Raw genomic sequence first — 26,070 nt, 5'->3', positions numbered from 1 at the left:
ACCTAATAGAGACACGGGCTTTTCTGTGATTTTTTCCCCCAAACTCATATTTTGCATCCCTCTTTCTCATTCCCTCCCCGTTCCCTAGGGAGTGAGAGAAGTTGGGTGTGGTAGATGTGGTTGTTCATTGAGGTGGTAAAAAATCATTCTCCTTATTACCTGACAAAAATATCTCTTCCATTGCTATCTTGGTGACTTTATTAATTTTTATTGAGATATAATTAACCTATAACACTCTGTTAGTTCCAGATTTACAACATAGTGATCTGATATTTCTATACATTACAAAGTAATCACCATGATAAGTCTAGTTACCATCTGTCATCATACAAAGTTATTACAATATTATTGACTATATTCCCCACCTTGTACATTTCATTCCTGTAACTCATTTATTTTGTAACTGGAGGTTTATACCTCTGAATCGCCCTCATCTATTTCACTTATTCTCCCCAGCCTCCTCCCCTTTGGCAACCATTCTGTATCTATGAGTCTTTCTGCTTTGTAATTGTTTGTTCACTTGTTTTGTTTTTCAGATTCCACATGTAACTGTAACCATACAGTGTTTGTCTTTCTCTGACATTTCAATTAGCATGATACCCACTAGGTCCATCCATGTTGTTGTTAATGTCATGATTTTATTTCTTTTTTATGGCTGGATAATATTCCATTGTATACGTACCACGTCTTCTTTATCCATTCATCTATCGATAGACATTTAAGTTGTTTCCATTTGTTTGATTTTGTTTTCTTTTCACTTAATTCACTTCATTTCATTCTTTCTTTTCATGGATGTAAGTAACTGAGGTCATGAATTCTCCTCTGAACACTGAGGAGCTATATCCCAAAAGTTTGATATGTGATTTAATTGTAACAGGGAAGAGCAAAGTCGGACTCCATGTTGGATCTGTTTCTTTGATTTTAAACTTTGTTTTTCGTTGCTTTTGTTATTATAATCATATATAATGGCCTGCCTCAGGGAACCCTGCCCATCTGCTTGAATGTTATAATAAAGTACCTTTGTTCAGCTCCCAGGGAGACAATCTGACTCTGCCCACCTGTGAATGGCTGCAGAAAAGAAGAAATTAACACATCCCCTTCCCGATGCTGGCCAAGCCAGGCAAAACTAATGGCCTTTTTACTTTACTTCCTCACCTCCTCCCCCTCTCTGTTCTATAAAAGAAACTGCCATCCAGACGCTGATAAGATGGTTTTGGGGGGACCCTAGTCCCCCATCTTCTCGGTCTGCCGGCTTTCTGAATAAAGTCGCTATTCCTTGTCTCAACACCTCGTCTCCCGATTTACTGGCTTGTTGTGCGGCAAGCAGAGTGACTTGGTAACAATTTTTAATTGTCATTTTCTAGAAAATCTTCAGTTGTTTGTTTGTTTGTTTGCTTGTTTGTTTTCTCATTCTCTGGCCCAAGAGAAAGACCATTTCTTTAAGTTCCTATGTGGAAGGAAGGGCATTTACCTTTTCTGACCTGACTATTATCTAGCTTGCTCCATTATAGTCAGAGAATAGTATCTGTATCATTCCCATTTGGCGGAAATGATTGAGTGCCAGAATGTGTGGTCTATTTTCATTAATATTTTGCTGAAATTTGAAAAATTGTGTTCTCAATTTTCAATGAAGAAATTTCAGTATAGAGCCATCAGATCTAATTTTTGACTATGTTAGTAATATTTTCTGTGTTCATATTTATTTTTTGATTTGTTTAGTCCTAAGAAAAGTGAATTAAAATCACCTATTGCTACATTTCTGAATATTTTCCTGGTATCTACCTTCATTTCTGCTTTGTGAGGGTTACTTATATGTTATTTAGAACTTATATATTTCTTAGATATGCATTTTGAATTTTACACTTTACATTATAAAGTGTCTTCTTATCTCAGTCAATCTGGGGAGATTGGTCTAATAATAAGATTGTGACCTCTGCTTTCTTTATGTTTGCATTCTCTTTTTATGCCTTTGTCCATCATTTTATTCGTTGAATAAATGAACGAATCTATTTGAGTCACTTTATTTTTAGGCATATCTTTTGTATATTGCAAGCAGCAGAGTTTTTCTTTTAATCTAATCCAAAAATATTTTTAATTTTAATATTTTAATAAGTTCATTTACAATTATTAATATGGCAAATAGTTCAGTGTAATTTGGAGATTATTATTTTCTGGTAAATATGATGTTTATATGAGTATTTCTTTTTTACTTATTTTTTTATTTTTTTTTTTGGCTGCATTGAGTCTTCATTGCTGCGTTCGGGCTTTTCTCTAGTTGAGGCGGGTGGGGGCTACTCTTCATTGCAGTGTGTGGGCTTCTCATCGTGGTGGCTTCTCTTGTTGCGGAGCACGGGCTTTAGGTGCGCAGGCTTCAGTATTTGTGGCTTGCAGGCTCTAAAGTGCAGGCTCAGTAGTTGTGGCGCATGGGCTTAGTTGCTCCGTGGCATGTGGGATCTTCCCGGACCAGGCCTTGAACCCGTGTCCCCTGAATTGGCAGGTGGATTCTCAACCACTGCACTACCAGGGAAGCCCCAAGTATTTCATTTTTAAAATCTTTTACTATGTCATTTTGTGGTTTTCTAAATTGCAGTTTTTCAGATATTTAGGAAAGTGTATATGTTGGGATTGTCTTGATAATTTTATTTTTATATAATTCAGTTAGCTCCTCTCTTCTTTAGATAGTTCCTATTAGTTTTCTACTATAAACATCAGAAAACAAGCTTATATTCTCTCCCTTTCTCTTCCATTGTCTTTGTGTATAACTTTGTACTCTTACAAATGTTCTAAATACAACTACTTGATTTATCAGTCTTAGGGCTACCTTTTGACTCTCAGATATTAAAGACTAGGCCATCAGCAAGCTTATTCTATGTCCTTACTCATTTTTCCACTTTATCTGTAATTATTAAGAAATGTGTTTCTATTTGTCAGTTTCTTCTATAATTTGGGATACAGATATAGATATAGATATTTTTTTGCCCATGCTGCTCAGCTTGTGGGATCTTAGTTCCCCTACCAGGGATTGAACCCCAGCCCTCAGAAGTGAAAACAGGGAGTCCTAACCACTGGACCACCAGGGAATTCCTGTGGTCTATATTTTCTTACCTATATCTGACTTTATTGCTAGGTGCAGACTGATTCAGTTATAGTATAATGTCCTGGTGACTTCTTGTTATCATTATGCATATTTTTATTTATTTATTTTGTAATATTTATTTATTTATTTTGGCTGCACCGGGTCTTAGTTGCGGTGTACAAACTCTTAGTTGCAGCAAGCATGCAGGACCTAGTTCCCTGACCAGGAATCATACCTGGGCCCCCTGCACTGGGAGAGCAGAGTCTTACCCACTGGACCACCAGGGAAGTCCCATTATGCATATTTTTAGATGTCAACGTAACTACATGAACTATCTTCTATTAGTGTTAGCTTTACACATCATATTACACATTTTGATTTTAACCTTTTCAAGTATTTAAGTTTTCTTTGTGACTCATGTCAAGGGCTTATAACTAGATTTTGTGATAGTATTAATCCAATCTGAGAACTTCTTTCTTTTAACTTCTAAATTTAAGCTATTTACATTTCTGTGACTACTAAGTTGTCTGGATTTGTTTCTATTATCACATATTATGCTACGTTCTTTGCTTCCTTTTTCCTCTTTTCATCACTTACATTAAACTAATTAAATATTCTAAGTAATCTCTAATTTCCCCCTACTGGCTTAGGAGTTTTAATTTTTATTAATTAAGATTTACCCCTACATTTTTAACATGACTGCCTAATTTAGCAACATCCGAAATTAATCAATATCTCTGCCCGCCTTCCAAATACGACCTAGACTTTAGAATGCTTTTACTTTATCTGCCTCACTCTCATGTTATTTCTGATTATTCCATCATGTTCTTAAATTTAATTGTCATTATTGCCAGTGATTTTTGTAGTTATATTCATTTTTCATTCCTCAGTCTGATTTACCAATATTTTAGACAGGTTTCAGTTAATGATGGTTGTGGTGGTGTGTGCACACATGTGTGTGTTTACTCATCTTTGCTTATTGCATCCCAATTTTTCTTTCTGGGTTCAGTATCCTTCTTCCTTAAGTGGTAACAAAAATAAAGCAAATGACAACTTCAGTACGATGCCACTTTTTATCTATAAGAGTCACAAAATCTAAAAATTTTACAACACTCTGTGTTGATGAGAATGTGCGGAAAGAGATAAACTCATACACTGCTGATGGAATTCTGCATTCATACAATCTCCATGAAGGCAATTTTTCCAATATCTATCAATATTAATAATATATAAACACTTAGACTTGGCAACATCCTCTTTAGGATTTTATCCTAGTCCTATTCTCGCACATGTGTATAACAATGTCTATACAAGACATTGCTTATAATAGCAAAAGACTTCTGATAGCCTAACTACTCATCAATATAAGGAGACAGGCTAAATGAAATATGGTACGTCCATAAAATAGCATACATTAGAGCCATATATTTCTAAAGTTTAAAAAGTAAATTTCAGGACTTCCCTGGTGGTGCAGTAGTTAAGAATCCGCCTGCCAATGCAGGAGACACGGGTTCGAACCCTGGTCAGGGAAGATCCCACATGCCAAGGAGCAACTAAGCCCATGTGCCACAACTACTGAGCCTGTGCTCTAGAGCCCTCGAGCCACAACTACTGAGCCCACATGCCACAACTACTGAAGCCCGCGTGCCTAAAGTCCGTGCTCCGCAACAAAAGAAGCTACCGCAAAGAGAAGCCCGCGCACCGCAACGAAGAGTAGCCCCCGCTCGCTGCAACTAGAGAAAGCCCGCATGCTGCAACAAAGACCCAAAGCAGTCAAAAATAGATAAAATAAATATTTATTTTAAAAAAGTAAATTTCAGAACTGGGAATTTAGGGAGCTGCTATTTGTAAAAATAGGGAGCAAGAATATATACATATATATGCTTAAATATACAGTACATTGTTTCTCTGGAAGGATAAAGCTTGAAGTATGGATTGCCAAAGCAAGGGGTATTGGCAAACTGTGGGGAAGGATGGGAGTGAAGCTTTCCTCCGTAGACCATGTTGTGCTTTTTGAATTTTAAACCACATTAATTAATGTATTGCTTATTCACATGAATTGTATCTTTAAAAAAGAGAATAGTAAGAGGGTAAGTGGATACAGGCAGTATAGCAAACTCTTTTGAGGAGTTCTGTTGTAAAGTTAAGCAAAGTCCACCTTTTCCTAGCTCTGTGTCCCAGGCAAGTGACTAAATGTTTCTAAATCTCCATTCTCATTCTTAGAATTGGGATAGTAACACCTGCCACGTAGGATTATCTTAAAGATAAAGTAAGACGGTATATGGCAGGCACTTAGCACAGCAGGAGCACACAGAAGGCACTCCGTGAATGATTATCATTGATACTGAACTATTACAATTCATAAAAGTCCTTGAAACTCTAGGTTGAAGACTCAGTCTTTCCTAGGGCCAGCAGGTGGCATCGGACCCAAGTGAATGCATGCTCCTTTCACTCAGCGCCCAAAACAGAAGATTTTTGTTTTCCTTATTCCCTTCTCCTTTCCCCCCCAAATTCTGACTCCACACTTCCTTCTCCTGAACCACGACTGCCATGCAGACTACAAGTGGCTGCCCCACTCAGCTGGGGTGTAAAGTACTTTAAGTTCAATGTTATTCCCACACTGGGCAGGGCAGATGGGGCGGGAGGTTGTTTGGGGCTCCAAAGTAATCTGAGAGTTTCCTAAGGTTCCTCCTCTCCATTCATATCTCGCTTTGGAAAGAGCAGTACATGGCTGAGCAGGAAAGGCACTGAAGGTAAGTGACAAGAAGAAGGGGAAATTAAGGGGCGGAAGTCAAATGGTGATGGGTAGTAGGAGGGGGAAATGAAAAGAACTCTGGACAAATCAGAATTACTAATGTCTGTGGTTACCAGGCAGACCACACTTGTAAGGATTTGTTGAATACTCTGTCGGGGAACATTTTTCTGTGTCCCTGAAATAAGGCGTACCTGGAAGTTTCCCTGAGATAACAAGTTTTCATGACCACTTATGATCCTAAGGTCTGCTGTATCTTCCCATACTGCCCATCAGGATGCATGAGTTTTCCTCCCAGCTCTGTCACTGATTAGCTGTGTGATTTCAGGCCACTTTCCCTATCTGTAAAGTAAGATTTGACAGCTATATTATTTTTAAGATGTCTTCCAAGTTTAAAGTGTTTTGAGTCAATGGGTATAATTTGTACTGAGGACGTCAAAGATTAATAGATCTTCTGTGAGGACTATAGTTTCCATAAGGTTGGGAGATACAGAAATTATTATTCCTACTTTATTAATAGAAGAAGGACATTTGGTGGGGAGAGGAAGGAATCAGGCCAGATTTCTCTCTCTCCCAATGCTTATTTCACCCTCGGTGAAATTTGAGAGATAAACAGGTGTGGAGCAGTAGGACAGCAGCAGGCTGAAGCAGAGGTTTATCTGCATAAGAAGTTCCTTACTCTGGCCTCACCTCGTTCCCAACAGTTGCCAGGCAGAAAAAAAAAAAAAATCCAAAACAACAAAAAGTTCCAGTGAGTTCACTGCTAGCCGGGAAAGTACCTGCTATTTCTGGGAAAGTGAAAGTTTCAATTTCCTAGAATAGGAACCGTCCAATTTAAGACCCTTCCAATAACCAGTGACGTGTACAGCTTTGTATGTTCCATGATTTGTACGTGTAGGGAGGATTAAGATGGAAGACAGTAGAGGAAGGAGATTTATTCATTTACCCAACAAACATTTATTTATTGTCCACTATGAATGGAGCCCTGTGCCAGGTAGTAGATATAAAGCTTAATAAGACAGACGGCCTCCCCCGCAAGGGCTCATGGTCTAGTGGAAAGACAGAGGTCTACAGTGGGCGGTGGAGAGTTTAATAGGGACTGTGAGAGAGGTAAGCCCCAGGAGCAGACCAACAGGAGCATGCAGAAAGGGCACTTTCTCCAGACTAAGAAGATAAAGCAAGGCTTCTTGGGAGACTTAAATCCTGAGTTGAATCTTAAAGAACTGGGGCAAATCCGGGAGCGTCTTTCACCAAATGGCAGGAAACAACATATTCAGAGGCACAAAGGCATCAGGAGGGCAGGAAGTTTGTTGTGGATAGAACTTAATCCAACAGGAAAGGGTGAGACAAATGGGCTAGAAAAACTGTCTCTGAGGAAGACCTGAGCAGAAAAAGGGGTGAAGACACAGGGAGGATTTTACAGGAGTGACATCGTCTTATGCGTCTTTTAGAAAGAAGAATGACTTTGTGAACAATGGCTGGAAGAGGTGCACCAATGGTAGGAGAACCTCTCTGAATATGAGATTATCTCACACTATGAATGAAAGTTACAACAATGAGATCAGAGAGAAGATAAGGGATTCAGAGCTGTTTGGAGCTAGAAGTGACAGAGCTTTACTTGATCTGATTATAAAGTAGATTATGACACAAGATGCAATATAATGTATTAGTTGAGAGCGTGGACTCTGGGGTCAGGCCTGGATTCCAAGTCCAATTCCACCACTGTGCAACCTTGGGAAAGTCCTTTAATCTCTTGGAGACTCAGTATTCTCATCCATAAAATGGGGATAAAAGCTAACAATCTCAAAGGGCTGAGGATAAGGATTAAAAATGATAATACATGAAAAATGCTTAGCATAGTTCCTACTCATATTAAAACTCTGTACACAGTAACTCATCAATATTTTATTCATACTGTTAATTAGGGAACGGTGCTCTGTCCCACCATACCCTAGCTCCCCAACAAAATATCAGGTCCTGGTGGGAATGGGGAAGGACACAGAAAGGCACACTCATGAATATTTATGTCATACTGGTTAATATGTATCTCAAAGAACAATTCAAAGGCTGATAAGACAGCCAGCAAAATAGTCCCTGTGATTATCTCTGGGATGTGAAACAGTGTGTAGTTTTACTTTTCTCCTTCCTACCTGTCTCTATTGTCTACACTTCCTATACGAATGTGTGCTATTTATATAAGGAAAAAATATTTTGAAATATATTTATGATGCCACAGTACAGTACTCAGCACCAGGCAAAGCTCTATTCATCAAGGAAATAAGGTCCCTGGATACAGAGAGCAACCCCCTGCCCTCCTATGGCCCTGACAAAAGTACACATGGTCTAAATCTCCACCATCGTGCCTCCAGCTCCAAAAACAATCACCCAGGGGAACACCCCCAGGGAAAGCCAAAGCAGGAGCTACTCTGGGTCACTGAGATGGCCCTGAGAAGGCTCCAGCATCTCTGGGGTCTCAGTCCTCCTGCTCTGCTGCACCAGGCGGGAGTAGAGGTCCTGCCCCTCCATGAGCTGCACGTGCTCCTGCAGCTCCCCCTGCCTCAGCACCAGGATCTGGTCGGCGCTCAGAACCGTGTGCAGCCTGTGGGTGATCACCAGCACCGTTCGGCCCTCGTGAGCTTTCCAGTCCTGCAGCTGAAGGGGGAGAATCGTAATGCCTCAGAAAGATAAGAATGAGATGGAAGCCAAGGCCCCACTGGGCACCATCTCTAGTGACTTAGGGTAGAGAAGGCATGAAACACGAGAAGATAAGACAAAGCGGGAGGGAAAGGTCTGCGCTGCCCTCCTCTCTCAGCGGGGCTGTGGCAGCTGGAGGATGGGACGGGAGCCATGGCGGCATCAGGGATGTCCCCACACCACCCCACGTATCCTCCATTCCATCCCAGCCCTAAGAAGGGTCCCACCGCCCCTGCCCCTCCCAGCCCAGTACTCACAGCCTGCTCACACTCCACGTCCAGGGCACTGGTGGCTTCATCCAGGATGAGGACCTGGGGGTCCCGCACAAGGGCCCGGGCGATGGCCAGACGTTGCTTCTGTCCCACAGCCAACTGGTTCCCTTTCTCCCCCACCTCTGAGGAAACCGAGAAATCCCTCTCCTCAGACACAGGTGACCACGACAACATCCTCCTCACAAGCACAGCTGGTATTTCCACAGCCAACATTTAGGCGGATGAGGGCCCGGGGTAGGGGACGGACCTCTAGGGCTGCCCGTGTACATAGAGCATCATCACCCTGCCCTGCTCTCCGGGAACAAAGGCTCCTGAGCCGGACAGGCAGCTACAGAACTCATGATGCTGGGGAGGGAGGTGAATGGGTTTGGCTGAAGGTACCTGTATCCCTAGAGCAATTAGAGAAAGAAGAACAAAAAACCTCAAAGTTAGCAGAAGGAAAGAAATCATAAAGTTCAGATCAGAAATAAATGAAAAAGAAATGAAGAAAGCGATAGCAAAGAGCAATAAAACTAAAAGCTGGTTCTTTGAGACAATAAACAAAAGTGATAAACCATCAGCAAGACTCATCAAGAAAAAAAGGAAGAGGAGGCAAATCAATAGAATTAGAAATGAAAAAGGAGAAGTAACAATTGACACTGCAGAAATACAAAGGATCATGAGAGATTACTACAAGCAACTTTATGCTAATAAAATGGACAAACTGGAAGAAATGGACAAATTCTCAGAAAAGCACAACCTTCCGAGACTGAACCAGGAAGAAATAGAAAGTATCAACAGACCAATCACAAGCACTGAAATTGAAACTGTGATTAAAACTCTTCCAACAAACAAAAGCCCAGGACCAGATGGCTTCACAGGCAAATTCTATCAAACATTTAGAGAAGAGCTAACGCCTATCCTTCTCAAACTCTTCCAAAATATAGCAGTGAGGAACACTCCCAAACTCATTCTACAAGGCCACCATCACCCTGATACCAAAACCAGACAAAGATGTCACAAAAAAAGAAAACTACAGGCCAATACCACTGATGAACATAGATACAAAAATCCTCAACAAAATACTAGCAAACAGAATCCAACAGCACATTAAAAGGATCATACACCATGATCAACTGGGGTTTATCCCAGGACTGCAAGGATTCTTCAATATACTCAAATCAATCATTGTGATAAACGATATTAACAAATTGAAGGAGAAAAACCATATGATCATCTAAAAAGATGCAGAAAAAGCTTTCAACAAAATTCAGCACCCATTTATGATAAAAACCCTCCAGAGAGTAGGCATAGAGGGAACTTACCTCAACAAAATAAAGGCCACATATGACAAACCCACAGCCAACATCATTCTCAATGGTGAAAAACTGAAACCATTTCCACTAAGATCAGGAACAAGACAAGGTTGCCCACTCTCACCACTATTATTCAACATAGTTTTGGAAGTTTTAGTGACAGCAATCAGAGAAGAAAAAGAAATAAAAGGAATACAAATCGGAAAAGAAGAAGTAAAACTGTCACTGTTTGCAGATGACATGATACTATGCATAGAGAATCCTAACGATGCTACCAGAAAACCACTAGAGCTAATCAATGAATCTGGTAATGTAGCAGGATACAAAATTAATGCACAGAAATCTCTTGCATTCCTATACACTAATGATGAAAAATCTGTAAGAGAAATTAAGGAAACACTCCCATTTACCATTGCAACAAAAAGAATAAAATACCTAGGAATAAACCTACCTAAGGAGACAAAAGACCTGTATGCAGAAAACTATAAGACACTGATGAAAGAAATTAAAGATGATACAAACAGATGGAGAGATATACCATGTTCTTGAATTGGAAGAATCAACATTGTGAAAATGACTATATCACCCAAAGCAATCTACAGATTCAATGCAATCCCTATCAAACTACCAATGGCATTTTTCACAGAACAAGAAAAAAAAATTGCACGATTTGTATGGAAACACAAAAGATCCCGAATAGCCAAAGCAATCTTGAGAAAGAAAAACGGAGCTGAAGGAATCAGGCTCCCTGACTTCAGACTACACTACAAAGCTACAGTAATAAAGACAGTATGGTACTGGCACAAAAACAGAAATATAGATCAGTGGAACAGGATAGAAAGCCCAGAGATAAACCCACGCACATATGGTCACCTTATCTTTGATAAAGGAGGCAAGAATATACAATGGAGAAAAGACAGCCTCTTCAATAAGTGGTGCTGGGAAAACTGGACAGCTACATGTAAAAGAATGAAATTAGAACACTTCCTAACACTATACACAAAAATAAACTCAAAATGGATTAAAGACCTAAATGTAAGGCCAGACACTATAAAACTCTTAGAGGAAAACATAGGCAGAACACTCTATGACAAGATCCTTTTTGACCCACCTCCCAGAAAAAGGGAAATAAAAACAAAAATAAACAAATGGGACCTAATGAAACTTAAAAAAGCTTTTGCACAGCAAAGGAAACCATAAACAAGGCCAAAAGACAACCCTCAGAATGGGAGAAAATATATGCAAATGAAGCAACTGACAAAGGATTAAGCTCCAAAATTTACAAGCAGCTCAGGCAGCTCATTATCAAAAAAACAAACAACCCAATCCAAAAATGGGCAAAAGACCTAAATAGACATTTCTCCAAAGATATACAGATTGCCAACAAACACATGAAAGGATGCTCAACATCACTAATCATTAGAGAAATGCAAGTCAAAACTACAATGAGGTATCACCTCACGCCAGTCAGAATGGCCATCATCAAAAAATCTACAAACAATAAATGCTGGAGAGGGTGTGGAGAAAAGGGAACCCTCTTGCACTGTTGGTGGGAATGTAAATTGATACAGCCACTATGGAGAACAGTATGGAGGTTCCTTAAGAAACTAAAAATAGAACTACCATATGACCTAGCAATCCCACTACTGGGCATATACCCAGAGAAAACCATAATTCAGAAAGAGTCATTCCTTAGAGGAGTGACCTGAAACCAAAATCTTCCAAACTCCATGTGCAGATTCAAAGATTTATGAAGTCTTACAACTAAACATGCACCCACACAGTCTAACGGAATTGTCCTTAGATCTCATAATGTGTTCCTGAAATAAATTCCCATGCCAACTGGAGTATTAAAATAAAGTGCTTTGGATGGAGGAAAAAAAAAAAAAAAAAAGAGTCATGTACCACACTGTTCATTGCAGCTCTCTTTACAATAGTCAGGACATGGAAGCAACCTAAGTGTCCATCGACAGATGAATGGGTAAAGAAGATGTGGCACATATATACAATGGAATATCACTCAGCCATAAAAAGAAATGAAATTGATTTATTTGTAGTGAGGTGGATGGACCTAGAGTCTGTCATACAGAGTGAAGTAAGTCAGAAAGAGAAAAACAAATACCGTATGCTAACACATGTATATGGAATCTAAAAAAAAGGTTCTGAAGAATCTAGGGGCAGGACAGGAATAAAGACACAGATGTAGAGAACGGACTTGAGGACACGGGGAGGGGGAAGGGTAAGCTGGGACGAAGTGAGAGAGTGGCATGGACATATATACACTACTAAATGTAAAACAGATAGCTAGTGGGAAGCAGCCGCATAGCACAGGGAGATCAGCTCTGTGCTTTGTGTCCACCTAGAGTGGTGGGATAGGGAGGGTGGGAGGGACACGCAAGAGGGAGGGGATATGGGGATACATGTATACGTACAGCTGATTCACTTTGTTACAAAGGAGAAACCGACACACCATTGTAAAGCAATTGTACTCCAATAAAGATGTTTAAAAAAAAGAAAAGAAGGTACCTGTATCGAGTCCGTGCTTCATTTCCTTTATGAACTCCTCCACTCTGGCCACCCGTGCAGCAGCCAGCACCTTCTCATCACTGCAGCCCTTCAGCCCATAAGTGATGTTGTCCCTCACCGAACCCGAGAACAGCACAGGCTCCTGCCCGACCAAAACCACCTGGGCAGAGGTGACAGGAGCAGAGGACCATGTGGAAACCCCCATGGCAGGGACCCTTCTTTCCTCCCCGCCTACCTACCTCACAATGGACCCCTTATGTTTCTTCCCCCATCTCCACCCACTGCTCTCTGCACATCCTTCTTCCCTCCAATCTGCGATCCCTCTCCTTCCTCCCCACCCACCTGTTGGTGTAGGTAGCGGTGCTCATACTGGGAGATGGGCTTCCCGTCCAGCAGCACCTGCCCCTCGGTGGGCTGGTACAGATTCTGCAGCAGGGCAGCTACTGTGCTCTTTCCAGATCCATTGGGCCCCACCAGTGCGGTCATCTGCCCAGGATGCAGGGTGAATGTCAGACCCTAGAAAAGCCAGGAAAGAGTTAGGGGCCTGCCTCTTTGCCCTCCCTCTCCTCTTCTTTCTATCAGAGGAAGATAAGCTTCTCATCACTCAGGGCGTGAGGGGCCCAGATTCCCTCCCTGGGGTCTCCATTGGGCACCTTGAGCACAGGCTGGTCAGGGCGACTGGAATACACAAAGGAGACGTTTTGGAATTTCACCAGGGCCTGCAGAGTGGGCGGGGCCAGTGTCCCAGCTGGAGGCAGATTTGGCTTTCGGTCCAGGTAGCAGAACACCTTCTCTGCAGCCCCCACGTTGCTCAGCATGTCCCCAAACATGTACACCAGGGTCTGCAAAACAGGAAGGCAGGGGTCAGCCAAGCAAAGGAAGCTCCACCAGGAACCAACTTCCCAACTCCTCACACACTCCCTGCCACACTCCACCCCAGCCATGCTTCTCCCCTCATCCAAAAAAGATTCCCTACCTTTTTTTTATATATCTATATATACATACATATATATATGTTTGTTTATTTATTTATTTATTTATTCTTGGCTGCGTTGGGTCTTTGTTGCTGCACGCGGGCTTTCTCTAGTTGCCGTGAGCGGGGGCTACTCTTCGTTGCAGTGCACGGGCTTCTCACTGCGGTGGCTTCTCTTGTTTCAGAGCATGGGCTCTAGGCACGTGGGCTTCAGTAGTTGTGGCGCGCAGGCTCAGTAGTTGTGGCTCGTGGGCTCCAGAGCGCAGGCTCAGTAGTTGTGGCACATGGGCTTAGTTGCTCCACGGCATGTGCGATCTTTCCGGACCAGAGATCAAACCCGTGTCCCCTGCCTTGGCAGGCAGATTCTTAACTGCTGCACCACCAGGGAAGTCCCGATTCCCCACTGTTAATGTGCGATTTTTTTTTTTTTTTTTTTTTTTTTTTTGGCCGTGCCACAGGGCATGCAGGATCCTGTTTCCCCAACCAGGGATCAAACCCGTGCCCCCTGCAGTGGAAGCATGGAGTACTAACCACTGGACTGCCAGGGAAGTCTCCCTAATGTGTAATTTGCTTGAATTTCAAAGGGGCACCAATACCCCATTATTCCAATTTGCCAGGTAAAGGATGGAGACCATAGTCCTTCCATCCCCAGACCTTTCCAGTTACTCGTACACAGTTCTGTCTGGCCCAATTACACAGGGAACTCCTCAAAAGCAGGTGCTGTGCCCACCTCCTCTTTGCAGATGCCAGACTGCTTTGCACAGCTCTCCACCCATAAAAGATGTTTAATCAGTGTCTACGAAACTTATAAAATAAAGCCCAAGATGCAGTAACTAATTATTTTTGAAAACTGGTAAATATAGGGAAGGAACTAAACACTTACTCTGCCTTTCCTAATCAAACTGTACCACTTGGCAACCAAACAGTAGATGAGGAGACATCTCCCTTGAGACATACATCTGGCTAATAAATGAAGGAATGGTGGAGTGTCACCATTTTGCCACCCCAAATGATTTAATGGATCTGGGCACTAAGCTTTACTGGTTGCTGCCACCACAGATGTATATGAGAGAGAGAAAGAGATCAGTGTAATACATACCTCTATGAGAAATGTGAAAATCTGATCACTGACTTGCATTTGCTGAAGTTGTTGTTAATTCTTTTGGTGTGGTCATGGCTTTGTGGTTACATGTATTTTAATGTTTACATTTAGTGATACGTATTTACAGATGAAACCATATCTTGGATTTGCTTCAAAATAATATGGGGGGAGGGAAGTGGGTGGGGTTACAGATTAAATAAGATTGGCCATGAATTGGTAATTGTTAAAACAGATGCTGGGGGATAAACAACAAGGTCCTACTGTATAGCAGAGAGGACTATATTCAATATCCTATGATATATACACACTACTATATATAAAATAGATAACTAATAAGGACCTACTGTGTAGCACAGGGAACTCTACTCAATACTCTGTAAAGACCTACATGGGAAAAGAATCTAAAAAAGAGTGGATATATGTATAACTGATTCACTTTGCTGTACACCTGAAACTAACACAACACTGTGAATCAACTATACCCCAATATAAAACAAAAATTTTAAATAAAATAAAGAAAGAAAAAGTTAAAAAAAAAAAACAGATGCTGGGTACATGGGGGTTCACATTATAGTTTTTTTCTCTTTTTTTGCCCATGTTTGAAATTCTCCATCACATGAGTTGGGGTTATTTCAGTTTTGTTTTTTTTTTAAGGGGAACAAATAGAAGCCAAAGCGGGAAAAGAGAGCGTGCACAGCTCCTGACTCACTTGCACGTGGTTGCCCACGTCCTCCCGGTAGAGCAGAAAGGAGAGCAGCCCGCCCCGGGTGAGGTCCCCAGCCAGGATCTGCTGCAGCCCACGTCTCAGCAACAGCACCTGCATTACCAAGTGCAGCATCTGGAGGGAGAAGGAAAGGGAGCCTGAGAATCTTCCATTCTTTGGCCTCCCTGCCCCTATGACACTGAGTGAACCCCGGACCAGCTGTAGGAAGAGGACCATCACTTTCCCTGCCCCCTCCCTGGGCCCTTCTTCCAGCCACTCAGCCTTCTCACCCTCCTTAAGAGCAGGTAGACGGCCCATTCCAGATCTCGTCGCCACCACAGCTGCCGGCATCGGTCAAGAGCCTCCTTATAGCGACGGACCTCTTGCTCCTCCGCCCCAAAACTGCGCACAGTCTGCAGCCCTCCAACTGCCTCACGTACCACCTGTCCTGCTTTCGCCACAGCATCCTGGATCTCCTGAAGGACTGCCTGGAAAAGTGGGGCAGGAGATGGGAGGGGCTGATTCGGCAGAAGACAGCCGACCCCCACGTCTCATTCCAGCCCTTGGAACGCTCTCTTCACGCTAAGTGAGGTAAGTCAGACAGAGAAAGACAAATATTATATGATATCATTAACATGTGGAATCTAAAAAAATAATACAAATGAATCTATATACAAACAGAAACAGACTCACAGATGTAGAAAACAAACTTATGGTTACCAAAGGTGGGGGAAGGGGGGAGTGGATAAATTAAGAGTTTGAGATGAACAGATAGAAACTACTAACACAAAATAGATAAGCAACAAGGATTTACTGTATAGCACAGGGAACTACATTCAACATCTTTTAATAACCTATAATGGAAAATAACCTGAAAATATCTCCCTCTCTCTCTCTCTCTCTCTCCCTCTCTCTCCCTCTCTCTCTCTCTCTCTCTCTTCCCACCCCCCCTCTCTGTCACACACACACACAAAGTCCCAGAGGGTCATGGACCTTCTGAAGCCTCTAAGGGCCTGGAGGAGAAGGCCTCTAGGAGAATTTTCTTCTTCCGTGGGGATTCCCTACCATCCACACGTACCTGATGGCGAACACTGTACATCTTTTCAGCCGCTATCACTAGAGACACCTCAAGCAGAGAAAGGAGGGTGAGTCGAGGTGACAGGCTGAGCATGAAGCTGTAAAGTCCCAGCACTTTCACCAGGCTTCGAGACAGCACGTTGGCATTAAGAGGAAGCCAATGACTCATCAGTTTGGTATCCGAGCTCAGCCGGGAATTCAGCTCCCCTGAGCAGGACAAAGCAGGTGAGGAAACCACGTGTTGTAATGCAGAACCCCCAGAAACTCCCTCCTGAGCTCCCAATCTCACACAGCCCTCCCTCTGTGCAGACAGACAGGTGGAGACCGCCTCTCTACATGGTTCCCAAAGAGAGAAAAACAGCTCCAGGCCTTGGCACCAGGGATGCAGGGGGAGGGCACTGGAGGGGAAAGGAAGTCCTGGGGGACCCCAGACCTGGACTCCAGGCCCTACCTGTCTTAGTCTCCTGGAAGAAAGCAAGGTCCTGGCACAGGAGGGAGGAGAAAAGCAGCTCCCGGATCCGCAGGTTGATTCTGGACATGATGTAGGTGAAGGTGCTTCCTCGGCAGCCTGCGGACAGTGAGCTGCGGGGAAGGAGGGTGGCGGAGGATGAAGAGAAGAGATGCAGAGAAGGACGGAGGGAGGGAGAGAAGCAGAGGAGAAAGCATGGAAAGAAAAGAAATACAAAGTTGGGGGCAGTACATCATGAGAGCAGAAGAGAAACAAATAAGAGAGAGGGAGACACAAGGGGCAGGAATCAACAGACGAAGAGAAAAGAGGACACAGTGAGCCAGCTGTGGGAACCACATCTTAACACGGACAGATTCACCAGCATCACTAGTTCATTTTGTGCTAGACAGGAGGGAAGAGTACAACAGAAATGGAAAGATGCTGTGAAGGGAAAGAGCCTATGGCTTGCTTCTGACCTGGTCTCCCTCAGGGCCATCCCTCCAGCTTTCCCCTTGGTCTTGGTCTCCTTCCTCCCCACCCCCGGCATCCTTCTTCCTACTTCCAGATATTGATACTTTCTTGTGGGAACTGCAGCAGTGGACTCCCTGCCCTCCCATCTCCAAAGCCCTGGGATCCTGCTGTTCTCCCCTCTCCACTGTCCTTGGGATTGGAGAATTCCTCTTAGACCAAGTGAATTTTTACAGTCAAACTCAAAGGAAAAATGTGAAAGCACACAAGCAGGAATTGTACAAAATATGGGTTTCTAATACAAATCTAATTACCATGTTTAGAGGGCTGTCGGCATACTCAGACATGAAATGGTGAGGGTTTGGACTTTGGTGATCACAGTGAGAATGGAGAGAAAGGAGCCACAGGAGCACGTTTTGAGTGTGGAAAATGCCAGAACATGAGAAAGGCAGCGACGATGCTGGTGCTTGGAGCTGAGGATACTGATGGTTTCATGAATGGGAATAAGAAGAGGGAGGCATTTTCAAGGAGACCAGGAGGGAGTGGGATGCACTTGGAGCTCTGGGTGCATGGAGTCTGAGGTGACAGGGTGTCATCCAATGGGAATGTCAAGGAGGCCTCTGGATTACAAGACTGGAGCTGGATGTGGGAATGTGGATGTGGGAATGTCCTGCAGACGTGAGCTGCATTAGCTCAACAGGAAAAATGTTCTTAAAGATCAAAGAACTGAGTCCTGAGAAAAGCCCATAATTAAGGATCCAGAGGAGGACGGTTCTCCAGAAGAGGGAGAGTGGACTGGAAAGTAGAAAGGGAGTTCATAAAAGCTACCTGAAGAACAAGATCAATCATAAGAGACTGTTCTGGGACTTCCCTGGTGGTCCAGTGGTTAAGACTCCGAGCTCCCAGTGCAGGGGGCCCAGGTTCGATCCCTCGTCAGGAAACTAGATCCCGCATGCTGCAGCTGAGAGACCATATGCCGGAACTAAGACCCAGCACAGACAAATAAATAAAATACATAAGTAAATAATTTTTTTAAAAAAGAGAGATTGTTCTGATGCCAGATGCTACAGACACATAGAGAACTGAGGGCTGATTTTTTTTTTTAAAGCAGCAGCTTGATCAATAAGAAGTTCACTTTTAAGTAGTTAGTTTCAGCAAAGAGTAGTAAGTATGAAATAATGAAGAACTGGTTTTCGAGGGACTCTAAATGAAGTATGACCATAGCAAAGGAGCAGGATCAAGCAGCCGGCTGGTATTTGGGGAAGGCTAGTGAGGTACTCGCACGACCCTGAGAATGAGCACCTCCTTAAATTTTGCAGCCTAGGTACCTGACTCACCTCATCCTAGCCCCAGCCCTATCAAGCAGTTAGGTAATTAGTTAGTTAGTTTGTAGACAGCGGACTCCTGGCTACGTCTTAAAACAGAAGGAAAAGTAAATGAAGTGGAAAAGAGTAAAGATGCTGGAAAGAAAGGTGACAAGCCTCAGAGTAAGATCTTCCAGGATAGACAAGATGACTTAAGGACGAAGAGTCAGGAGGAAGAAACGTGCCCACCCTGACAACAGGATAACTGTGGAAACAAACACAGTGTGGGAGATTGGAGACACAAAAGAGAAATGGAACTTCATGGAGATAAAAATGTTGAGAGGTAATTGAGAGACATTCCATTCGACACATAAACACCTTTTGTACTACATTCACTCCTATCTGTAACTATAATAAGTAATATAAACTTTGAAGATGTTGGAGCCACGTGGTGAACGGAGGAATAAATGAATGGATGCATGACACAGAATGGTGAATAAACAAATACAGATTTTTAGTTTAAGTATTTTGTGCTTTGGGCACAAGAGGGTCTGAAAACAGAGTTAGGAAAGTGAGGGTCCCTGTAAAAATTGGGGGCTAGCAAATCTCCATCACCTACCTCCCAACGGAGAAGAGACACATGAAAAAGATGGCGCTGGCAAAGGCATCAGGATCAAAATCACCTCCCAGGATGTCAATCACACGACCGGAATAGTAAGGGATTAATGTCTCACCTGCGTGAGGACAACAGTGAATGCGCTGGCGCCCAGGGCCTTTTCCCACCTCCAAGTCACAGCGCCCTCTCCCGACTCACCCAACACGGCAACAGCGAGGAAGAAGAAGGCCACACCCAGGAAAGGTAGGTCTGGCCAGGAGAGCTTCAGCAACCTCCACATCAAGGCTCTGTTGTTCTCCTGGCCCTGCTCCCTCTCCGGGGCTCCTGGAGGGCTCAGCACAGCCCACACGCCCCAGCTCAGCCCTGCCGCCCCGTACCCCAGCAGCAGCCAGCTCCAAGGGGCTGAAGCCGCCCTGGCTGGGGGAGCACTCAAGGTCCCTGGGACCAGGGCCCTCAGGGAGAGAAACAGAGGGGTCACCAGGCAGAGGGGGGGCAGTAGTGCTCCCACAAACCCCAGCAGCCCTCCCAGCCTCAGCAGCCACCAGAGCCCTCCCAGTCGCAAGGTGCCCTCTAGCCACAGGCCTGGAAGCCCGCGGGGAAGCAGAGCCCCCAGGCTCGCCTGCAGCAGCCAGAGTAACGCCGAGTCGGCCAGCAGCAGGAAGGCCCAGGGTCTCAGGTCAGGGAGCCCCATGGCGAGATCTAGGGGTAGAAGGTGAGACACGACAGAGGTGAGTCCCAATCCTTGTCCCCACTCCTCCCGACTCGCACTCCGCCGAACGCGTCCACGGGCTTCCCATTTTATTTACCCAGTGCTACCCTGAAAGATGCCTGATGCTACCCTGAAAGATGCCTGAAAGGTGCTTGGTCCTCATCAGTATCTCCCTCCTAGGACCCCAGGCATTCGGCCTGACAGAGGGAGCTGGGAAGCCTGACCATCTGCAGCCTCACCCTCTAAAACAAAGACCCGTGACCCCCTCCCCCCACCCCGACCCCGCCAGCCGCCGCCGCCGAGTTCCAAAGGGCCAGGCGGTCCCGCCCCGCTCCCTTGCTCCCGGGGTCCAGAAGGGCAGGAAGCCTGGGGCGCGGAGTGGCTGGTGGGTGGGCTGCGTCCCTGTTAGCACTCCAGGTTCCCACGCGCACCAACTCACCGGAGGGGCCTTCTGGGCTGCAGCTCAGGGGTCTTTCCTTTACGTGCCGGGGGCCGAGCTCTGAAGTCCCCTCGCGCCGCCTCCGCTTCGTTTCCCCTCTGTCGGCGGGCGAGGAACCCCGAGCCAGGGCGGCCGGGCTCCCTCGGCTTTCGCTTTCGCTTCCGCAGCCGGTGCCCGGTTGTGGGCCCGGCGGCCAGCAGGGGGCGCGCGACACCTGCAGCCCGCGGAACAGACCCCCGAGTCCTGCTCCACGTGCCACGCTCCGGTTAGTCTCCACCCTCAGCAACAGTTACTCTGTCATAGGAGGCTACTGCAGTTTTTTAAATTGCCACTAAGTAAAATAAAGCTGTTTCGAGGATTGGGATGCTTTGTAATTGGAGAACCGCTGGATTTTCATACCTCACCTCTGAACCTATTTTGAGAACAGCCCTCTTTCCCAATCCAAGTTCCAGTTGTAGGATCTTGGGGTTTAAAACAACAAACAACAACAACAAACAAACAAACAAACAAAACACACACACACACATGAAACAGAGCCAGAGTCCAAGCGAGAAACACACAGGACTTCTATACAGAAGGCCCAGCTACTCTCACCAGGACCTAAGTGAGTTTCCACTTACAGATTCTGAGCTGAGAAGGCCCCCACTGCACATCTTCATCTGTCTTTCTCAACACAGCTCCTGAGCAGAGGAAGTGTTCAGACGCCTCTAGATTTGTGCTTCAGATTATGGTGGAACCACCTTCCTCATATGAGGGAAGTGGACTTTGTTTCTTAATCTCTTTTAACACTGATTAGCAGAGTAATCAGGTTTCTATAGGTCCTGCCAGACCCAGAGCCCATCTATGGGACAGGCAGATTGGTTTATTCCAGAAATAACTCTTCTGGCTGAAACCACCTCCCAGACTCAACATATTCCCCAAGGGAGGGCCACGTGGATTCCAATGCACGCTTTTGAAATGTTATTGGCACGACTACCATGAGTCACTTCAAATTTGGATTTGAAGTTAGGGGATTACTATAACTTCTCCAACCCCGTCCATTCTGGGATTTTTAAGGATCTCTCTCTAATGAAAAAGCTCCATGTTCAGCTGCTTCCTACTTACAAGCTCTTCCTTTGACGAACTCTCCTTGGAGAGGTGACAGTGTCCTGCTCCTTCCTGAAGTCCCAGCGTGATTCAGAAAATCTCATTCTGTCTCATCTTTCTAACCTGGTTACCTTTTCCTCATATTTCCAACTTCAGCGAGTCCTCCTTATCTCCTCTTCCACTTCAATCACAGTCTTGTCATCTTGCAATGAAGTGTGACCCATCATGAAATGGAACCCCTAACGTCCATCTTTCCATGTAATATCCAATCTCTCCACGGGGTTATTTGAGATAAATGGGACCGTGTTTACAATTACCGCACACATGTGAGGAGGAAGCTTGTTCATTCTACTTTACAAAGTCAAAAACAGTTGTTCTAAGCGCACTACACCCAGATACCCAAACCATTAACAACTGACCACACAGGAGCCTCCAGGTTGTATGCCTTACTTAAATTAAATTGCACCTAAGTGTCCACAGACAATGTTGAACCTTCCCGAGGTCCTGGAGAGATGAAAGTGGAAGGAAAGCCCAGAGAAGTATTTGATGAGACCCCGTTTCTTAGGTAGGGGTTTGAGTCTCTTTTCTCAGGAAAAGTCTGTCTTTATTTCCTGATCCCTCCTCCCAACAAGCCCAGCCCAGAGCCCCCATAAGGCCACAACACAGAGGCTTTTATAACCGTTTTCCTTTATTGTGCTTAGTGGGGCACCCAGAAGGTTGGGCTGGGGGTGATACTCATGGAGACAGAGGACACACAAAAGGATAAACTCCACGCTGCCTCCCAGTGGCCCCTGGTTCTCTATCTCTGGGTCAGGTCAGGCCCCTCTTTCTCCTGGGGGGTAACCTGGCCCAGGTCCCCAAGTCCACCACTGCCACCATTACTGACTGGCCTCCCGGTACTGGTGCATCAGGTCACTGACGTCTGTACTTTCCACTTTCACCCAACCGTCCTCCTTCACGTGGTACACTGCAGGCAAAGGAGAAAGAACAGAGTCACCTTCCCTTCAGCAAGATCCTGCGAATGATGTTATGTTGAAGGCGACAACAGCAACACACACTCTCAAAGCCCTTATTACGGGGATTGCAATGCCCCCTTCAGGTTCTGAAAACCCGCTCCCTGCCACTCAGCCTCCCCCATGTCTCCCAATCTCAACCCCCCCTTCTTTCTCCCTCCCCAGGGGCGTGGCAGGGGAGGAGGGCATTGGTCTCTTACTATTGACAACGCCTCCAGAATAGCTGTCTCGGTGGGTGGCATGAACAATTGCCCTTCGGCCCAGGTCACAGGCCTCTTCAATGCCAAGGTCAGGTCTATAGCCAGTATCCATGACCCCATAGGCATGGGAGTTCCCACTACCGGTGGAGAACATATTTCCGGAGAGCCGAGTCCCATTTTCATCCACATAGTAGAGTCCAGGACCCTATAGGATGCAGGAAGGGTCTAGGTTGGAAGTGGAGAGGAAGTTGTTGGTAACATCCAGATTCAAGTGTGAGCCATGAGAAGTGGACCAAAGACTTAGGCTGACCCCAGGAACATTTGAACTAGGAGAACACTTTGGGAACAATCATAGAACTTAAGGGAGGAAAAACAAACTTGGAATCAGCTATTTGATCCAAAGGGACAAGCTTATGAAACAATGGTCCACATCCAGACCCAGAAATTGCCAGTGGGTAACAGTTCTATAACCGAGTGTTCTCTGTGCCACGTATCCTGTACGGGAGGGAGTGGGAGTGTACGGTGGGGAAACTGACCTCTCATCCACATGTGGGAATATGGAGAAGGGAGGGGACTCACTTTCTTGTCCCAGCCACAGATCATGCTGCCTATGGAGAGGCCCATGCCCCGGTACTGGCACATCATGTTGGAGAGCAGTTTGGAGGCTGCAGACACAGAGATACGCTCGCCATTCCGCAAATAGTACAGCCTGGGTGAGGACAGGGTGGTTCCAGGAGAGGACTTAGTGGTGACAGGAGAAGGCTAGCCCTCCTAGCAGCCCACTTGATGGGCAGAAAATGATTGAAGAGATAAGCATTTGAAAGGAGTGGTTTTGTAGGATCTAAGGATGGGGAAAGATTTGGAATTTATATAGAATTAACTTTTCTTTATTTTTTGGCTATGCGGCATGTGGGAGCATAGTTCCCTACCAGGAATGGAAGCTGCACCCCCTGCATTGGAAGATGGAGTCTTAACCACTGGACCACCAGGGAAGTCGTCAAAACCACATAAAGAAATCCCAGTAGGGACTTCCCTGGTGGCGCAGTGGTTAAGAATCTGCCTGCCAATGCAGGGGGCACAGGTTCAAGCCCTGGTCCAGTAAGATCCCACATGCAGTGGAGCAACTAAGCCCGTGCGCCACAACTACTGAGCCTGTGCTCTAGAGCCTGCGAGCCACAACTATGGAGTCTGCATGCCACAGCTACAGAAGCCTGCTCGCCTAGAGCCCGTGCTCTGCAACAAGAGAAGCCACCTCAATGAGAGAAGCCCGTGCACTGCAATGAAGACCCAAAAATAAATAAATAAATTAATTAATTAAAAAAAAGAAATCCCAGTAAATGATAGGATCCCACCAGGGGCGATGGTGTCGGTGCTAAATATTGATAACTGACAAATGATCTGGCTTCTTGGCAGGAGCACAGGCTGAGATTTGGGAGGATTTTAATCACCAAAAGGCTGTTTTGTGAAATATGACATTAGCACTAAGATGCTGGGGGCGGTTAGGAGCAGTGATCTGGAAGATGCAGAATCCAGGCTTAGAAGGGAGGTAAGGGGCCAGGCCTACCTGCACTCCTTCGCCAGCAGACGCTCCCAGTACTGACAGTCAGCTGCACAGCCAGACATGGTACCAAGCAGGTAAGGGTTAATCTCAATCACCTTGTTCACCGTTAATGTGGCTGGAAGAAGATGGAGTTTGGGGAGAGGAGGAATGACCCCACAGCTCTCCCTGTGTGTCCTAAATCAATATCTGGTCCCACTTTGGTGTAGCTGTTGGGCTCCTGCTGAGAGGAGGGCCCAGCTCTCCTGATTCTGCCAGCTGGAGAACACACACTCACCAATGTAATTCCCGGCCGAGGCCCGAGAATCCACGGCCACAATCACCCCATGCTGGAACTTGAAGGCCAGCGTGGTCGTGCCATGAGCCATCTCGATCTGAATGTTCCTTTCTCCATTCCCACCCAGGGACCGGAAGAATTCAGTGGGCTAAGGAGACAGAAAAGGCAGAGAAAGGGCCACTGAAAACTTCTGAAGCTGGACGCTCCAGGAAAGGAATTTAGAGGAAGGAGATATGCAGAAATTCTCCAACCACCAATAAATGAAACAGTTAATAACCCAGCTCTACAAGGAAATGGTTTGGGAGAAAGAAAAGAAGAGGCCATGACACCAACCTTTTCCATATGCCAGCACAATAGACATGAAAAAATAAAATAAAATAAGTGGTACCATAACTAAACATATTAAGGGTGACTGTAATGGTTTTCCATTCATAGGTCATTTAACCCTCAGGAAAAACGTTTTATGAATATTATCCCCATTTTACGGAAGAGAGACCCAAGACCTAGACTAAGGGACTTGATCCAAGGCACACAACTGTGAGTGGCTGAGTCCAGGCTAAACGCTCGAGTTCATAGGTTTTGCAAGACACTACACAGCCCCTGTATCATAGGATAGGCCTATGAGAAAAGCTTCGTGATTTGTTTGTGATGGAGAACCAGCAGGAAAGCTCTCTGGTCTCCCGATGGGAGCCCCCTCCCCGCTCACCTCTCCCTCTTTGTCCTAATCTGCACCTCCTAACCCTCAGGCGGCCAGCCCCCAAGTCCCACGTGGCCTCTTCCCTGGCTCTGGCCCTAGACCCTGGACGTGGCTCTGCTAGACTAAAGGATGGCCCCCTCCGCATTTCCCCGCCTCCGGACAGTCTCAAGGCAGACCCTCCATTACTCTGCTCCCTCCTGCCCGCCTCCCACGGGATTTTCTTACAGCCCTGACCTGCATTCCCAGGGGGAGGGCGAGCTCCGGAGATCGCAGAGAGAAACTGTAGTGACCGGGGTCCGAGCGCTGCCGGCTTCCCGCGTGAGGGAAAGCCCAGTCCTCCCGCTGCCCGCGGGGGGCTCCGCACACGTCCAGCAGCGCCATGACCGCCCAGCACCCGGAGATCTGGCGGCTCTCGAAGGAGGAAGTGAAAGCGAAAGCCCGAAGCCTTAAGGGGAGGGAACCAGAATTTTTTCCACATCCCCCTGCCCTTCCTAAGAAGTGTCCGGTGGGCGTATGGGGACCAGGAGTATTATGTTGGGGACAGGCTTCTCTGCTCCGCCTTCATGGAAATTAGGGAAACGGGGGTGATAGACTGCCAGAAGAAAGGAAGAAAGAGAGCGAGCAGCTCGGAAGCTCCCTGGGCGATGAGGTTACTGTAAGAGACACCGACAGGCTGGGGCATCCTCCGGGGACAGTTATGGGGTGGGCAGGGGTCATAGCATCAAAAGCGTAGCCTTAACCAGAAATCTGGAAGTCAGCGAGAACCTGGGAGCAGTTTCAAATCC

The 26,070-nt window shown here is 45.4% G+C and overlaps 2 protein-coding genes across 3 annotated transcripts; both read right to left on the bottom strand.

Annotated features, from left to right (window-relative positions):
- Positions 1-7,718: 7,718 nt before the first annotated feature.
- On the bottom strand, positions 7,719-20,651 carry TAP2 (transporter 2, ATP binding cassette subfamily B member). Of its 2 annotated transcripts, none has more exons than XM_082414332.1 (12): positions 20,455-20,651; positions 19,505-20,005; positions 19,310-19,424; positions 16,922-17,052; positions 16,472-16,677; positions 15,684-15,881; positions 15,400-15,528; positions 13,269-13,457; positions 12,958-13,131; positions 12,616-12,775; positions 8,780-8,916; positions 7,719-8,480 (listed from the first exon to the last, which is right to left on the bottom strand). In XM_082414332.1, the coding sequence occupies exons 2-12, from the start codon at positions 19,995-19,997 to the stop codon at positions 8,250-8,252; spliced, it is 2,163 nt and encodes a 720-aa protein (XP_082270458.1). In that variant the 5' UTR covers positions 19,998-20,005; positions 20,455-20,651; the 3' UTR covers positions 7,719-8,249. The 2 variants fall into 2 exon arrangements, with proteins under 2 accessions (XP_082270458.1, XP_082270457.1); XM_082414331.1 differs by having other exon boundaries at positions 13,329-13,457; positions 20,455-20,590.
- Positions 20,652-22,210: 1,559 nt separating this feature from the next.
- On the bottom strand, positions 22,211-25,704 carry PSMB8 (proteasome 20S subunit beta 8). Its single transcript, XM_082414360.1, has 6 exons — positions 25,520-25,704; positions 24,589-24,736; positions 24,318-24,429; positions 23,333-23,462; positions 22,754-22,958; positions 22,211-22,507 (listed from the first exon to the last, which is right to left on the bottom strand). The coding sequence occupies exons 1-6, from the start codon at positions 25,664-25,666 to the stop codon at positions 22,419-22,421; spliced, it is 831 nt and encodes a 276-aa protein (XP_082270486.1). The 5' UTR covers positions 25,667-25,704; the 3' UTR covers positions 22,211-22,418.
- Between the last annotated feature and the right edge of the window lie 366 nt (positions 25,705-26,070).

The sequence above is a fragment of the Balaenoptera physalus genome, assembly GCF_965194825.1.
Source record: "Balaenoptera physalus genome assembly, chromosome: 11".
Taxonomy (NCBI): domain Eukaryota; kingdom Metazoa; phylum Chordata; class Mammalia; order Artiodactyla; family Balaenopteridae; genus Balaenoptera; species Balaenoptera physalus.
Note: the sequence above shows the minus strand (reverse complement) of the source record. Positions and strands in the feature narration are given on the sequence as shown.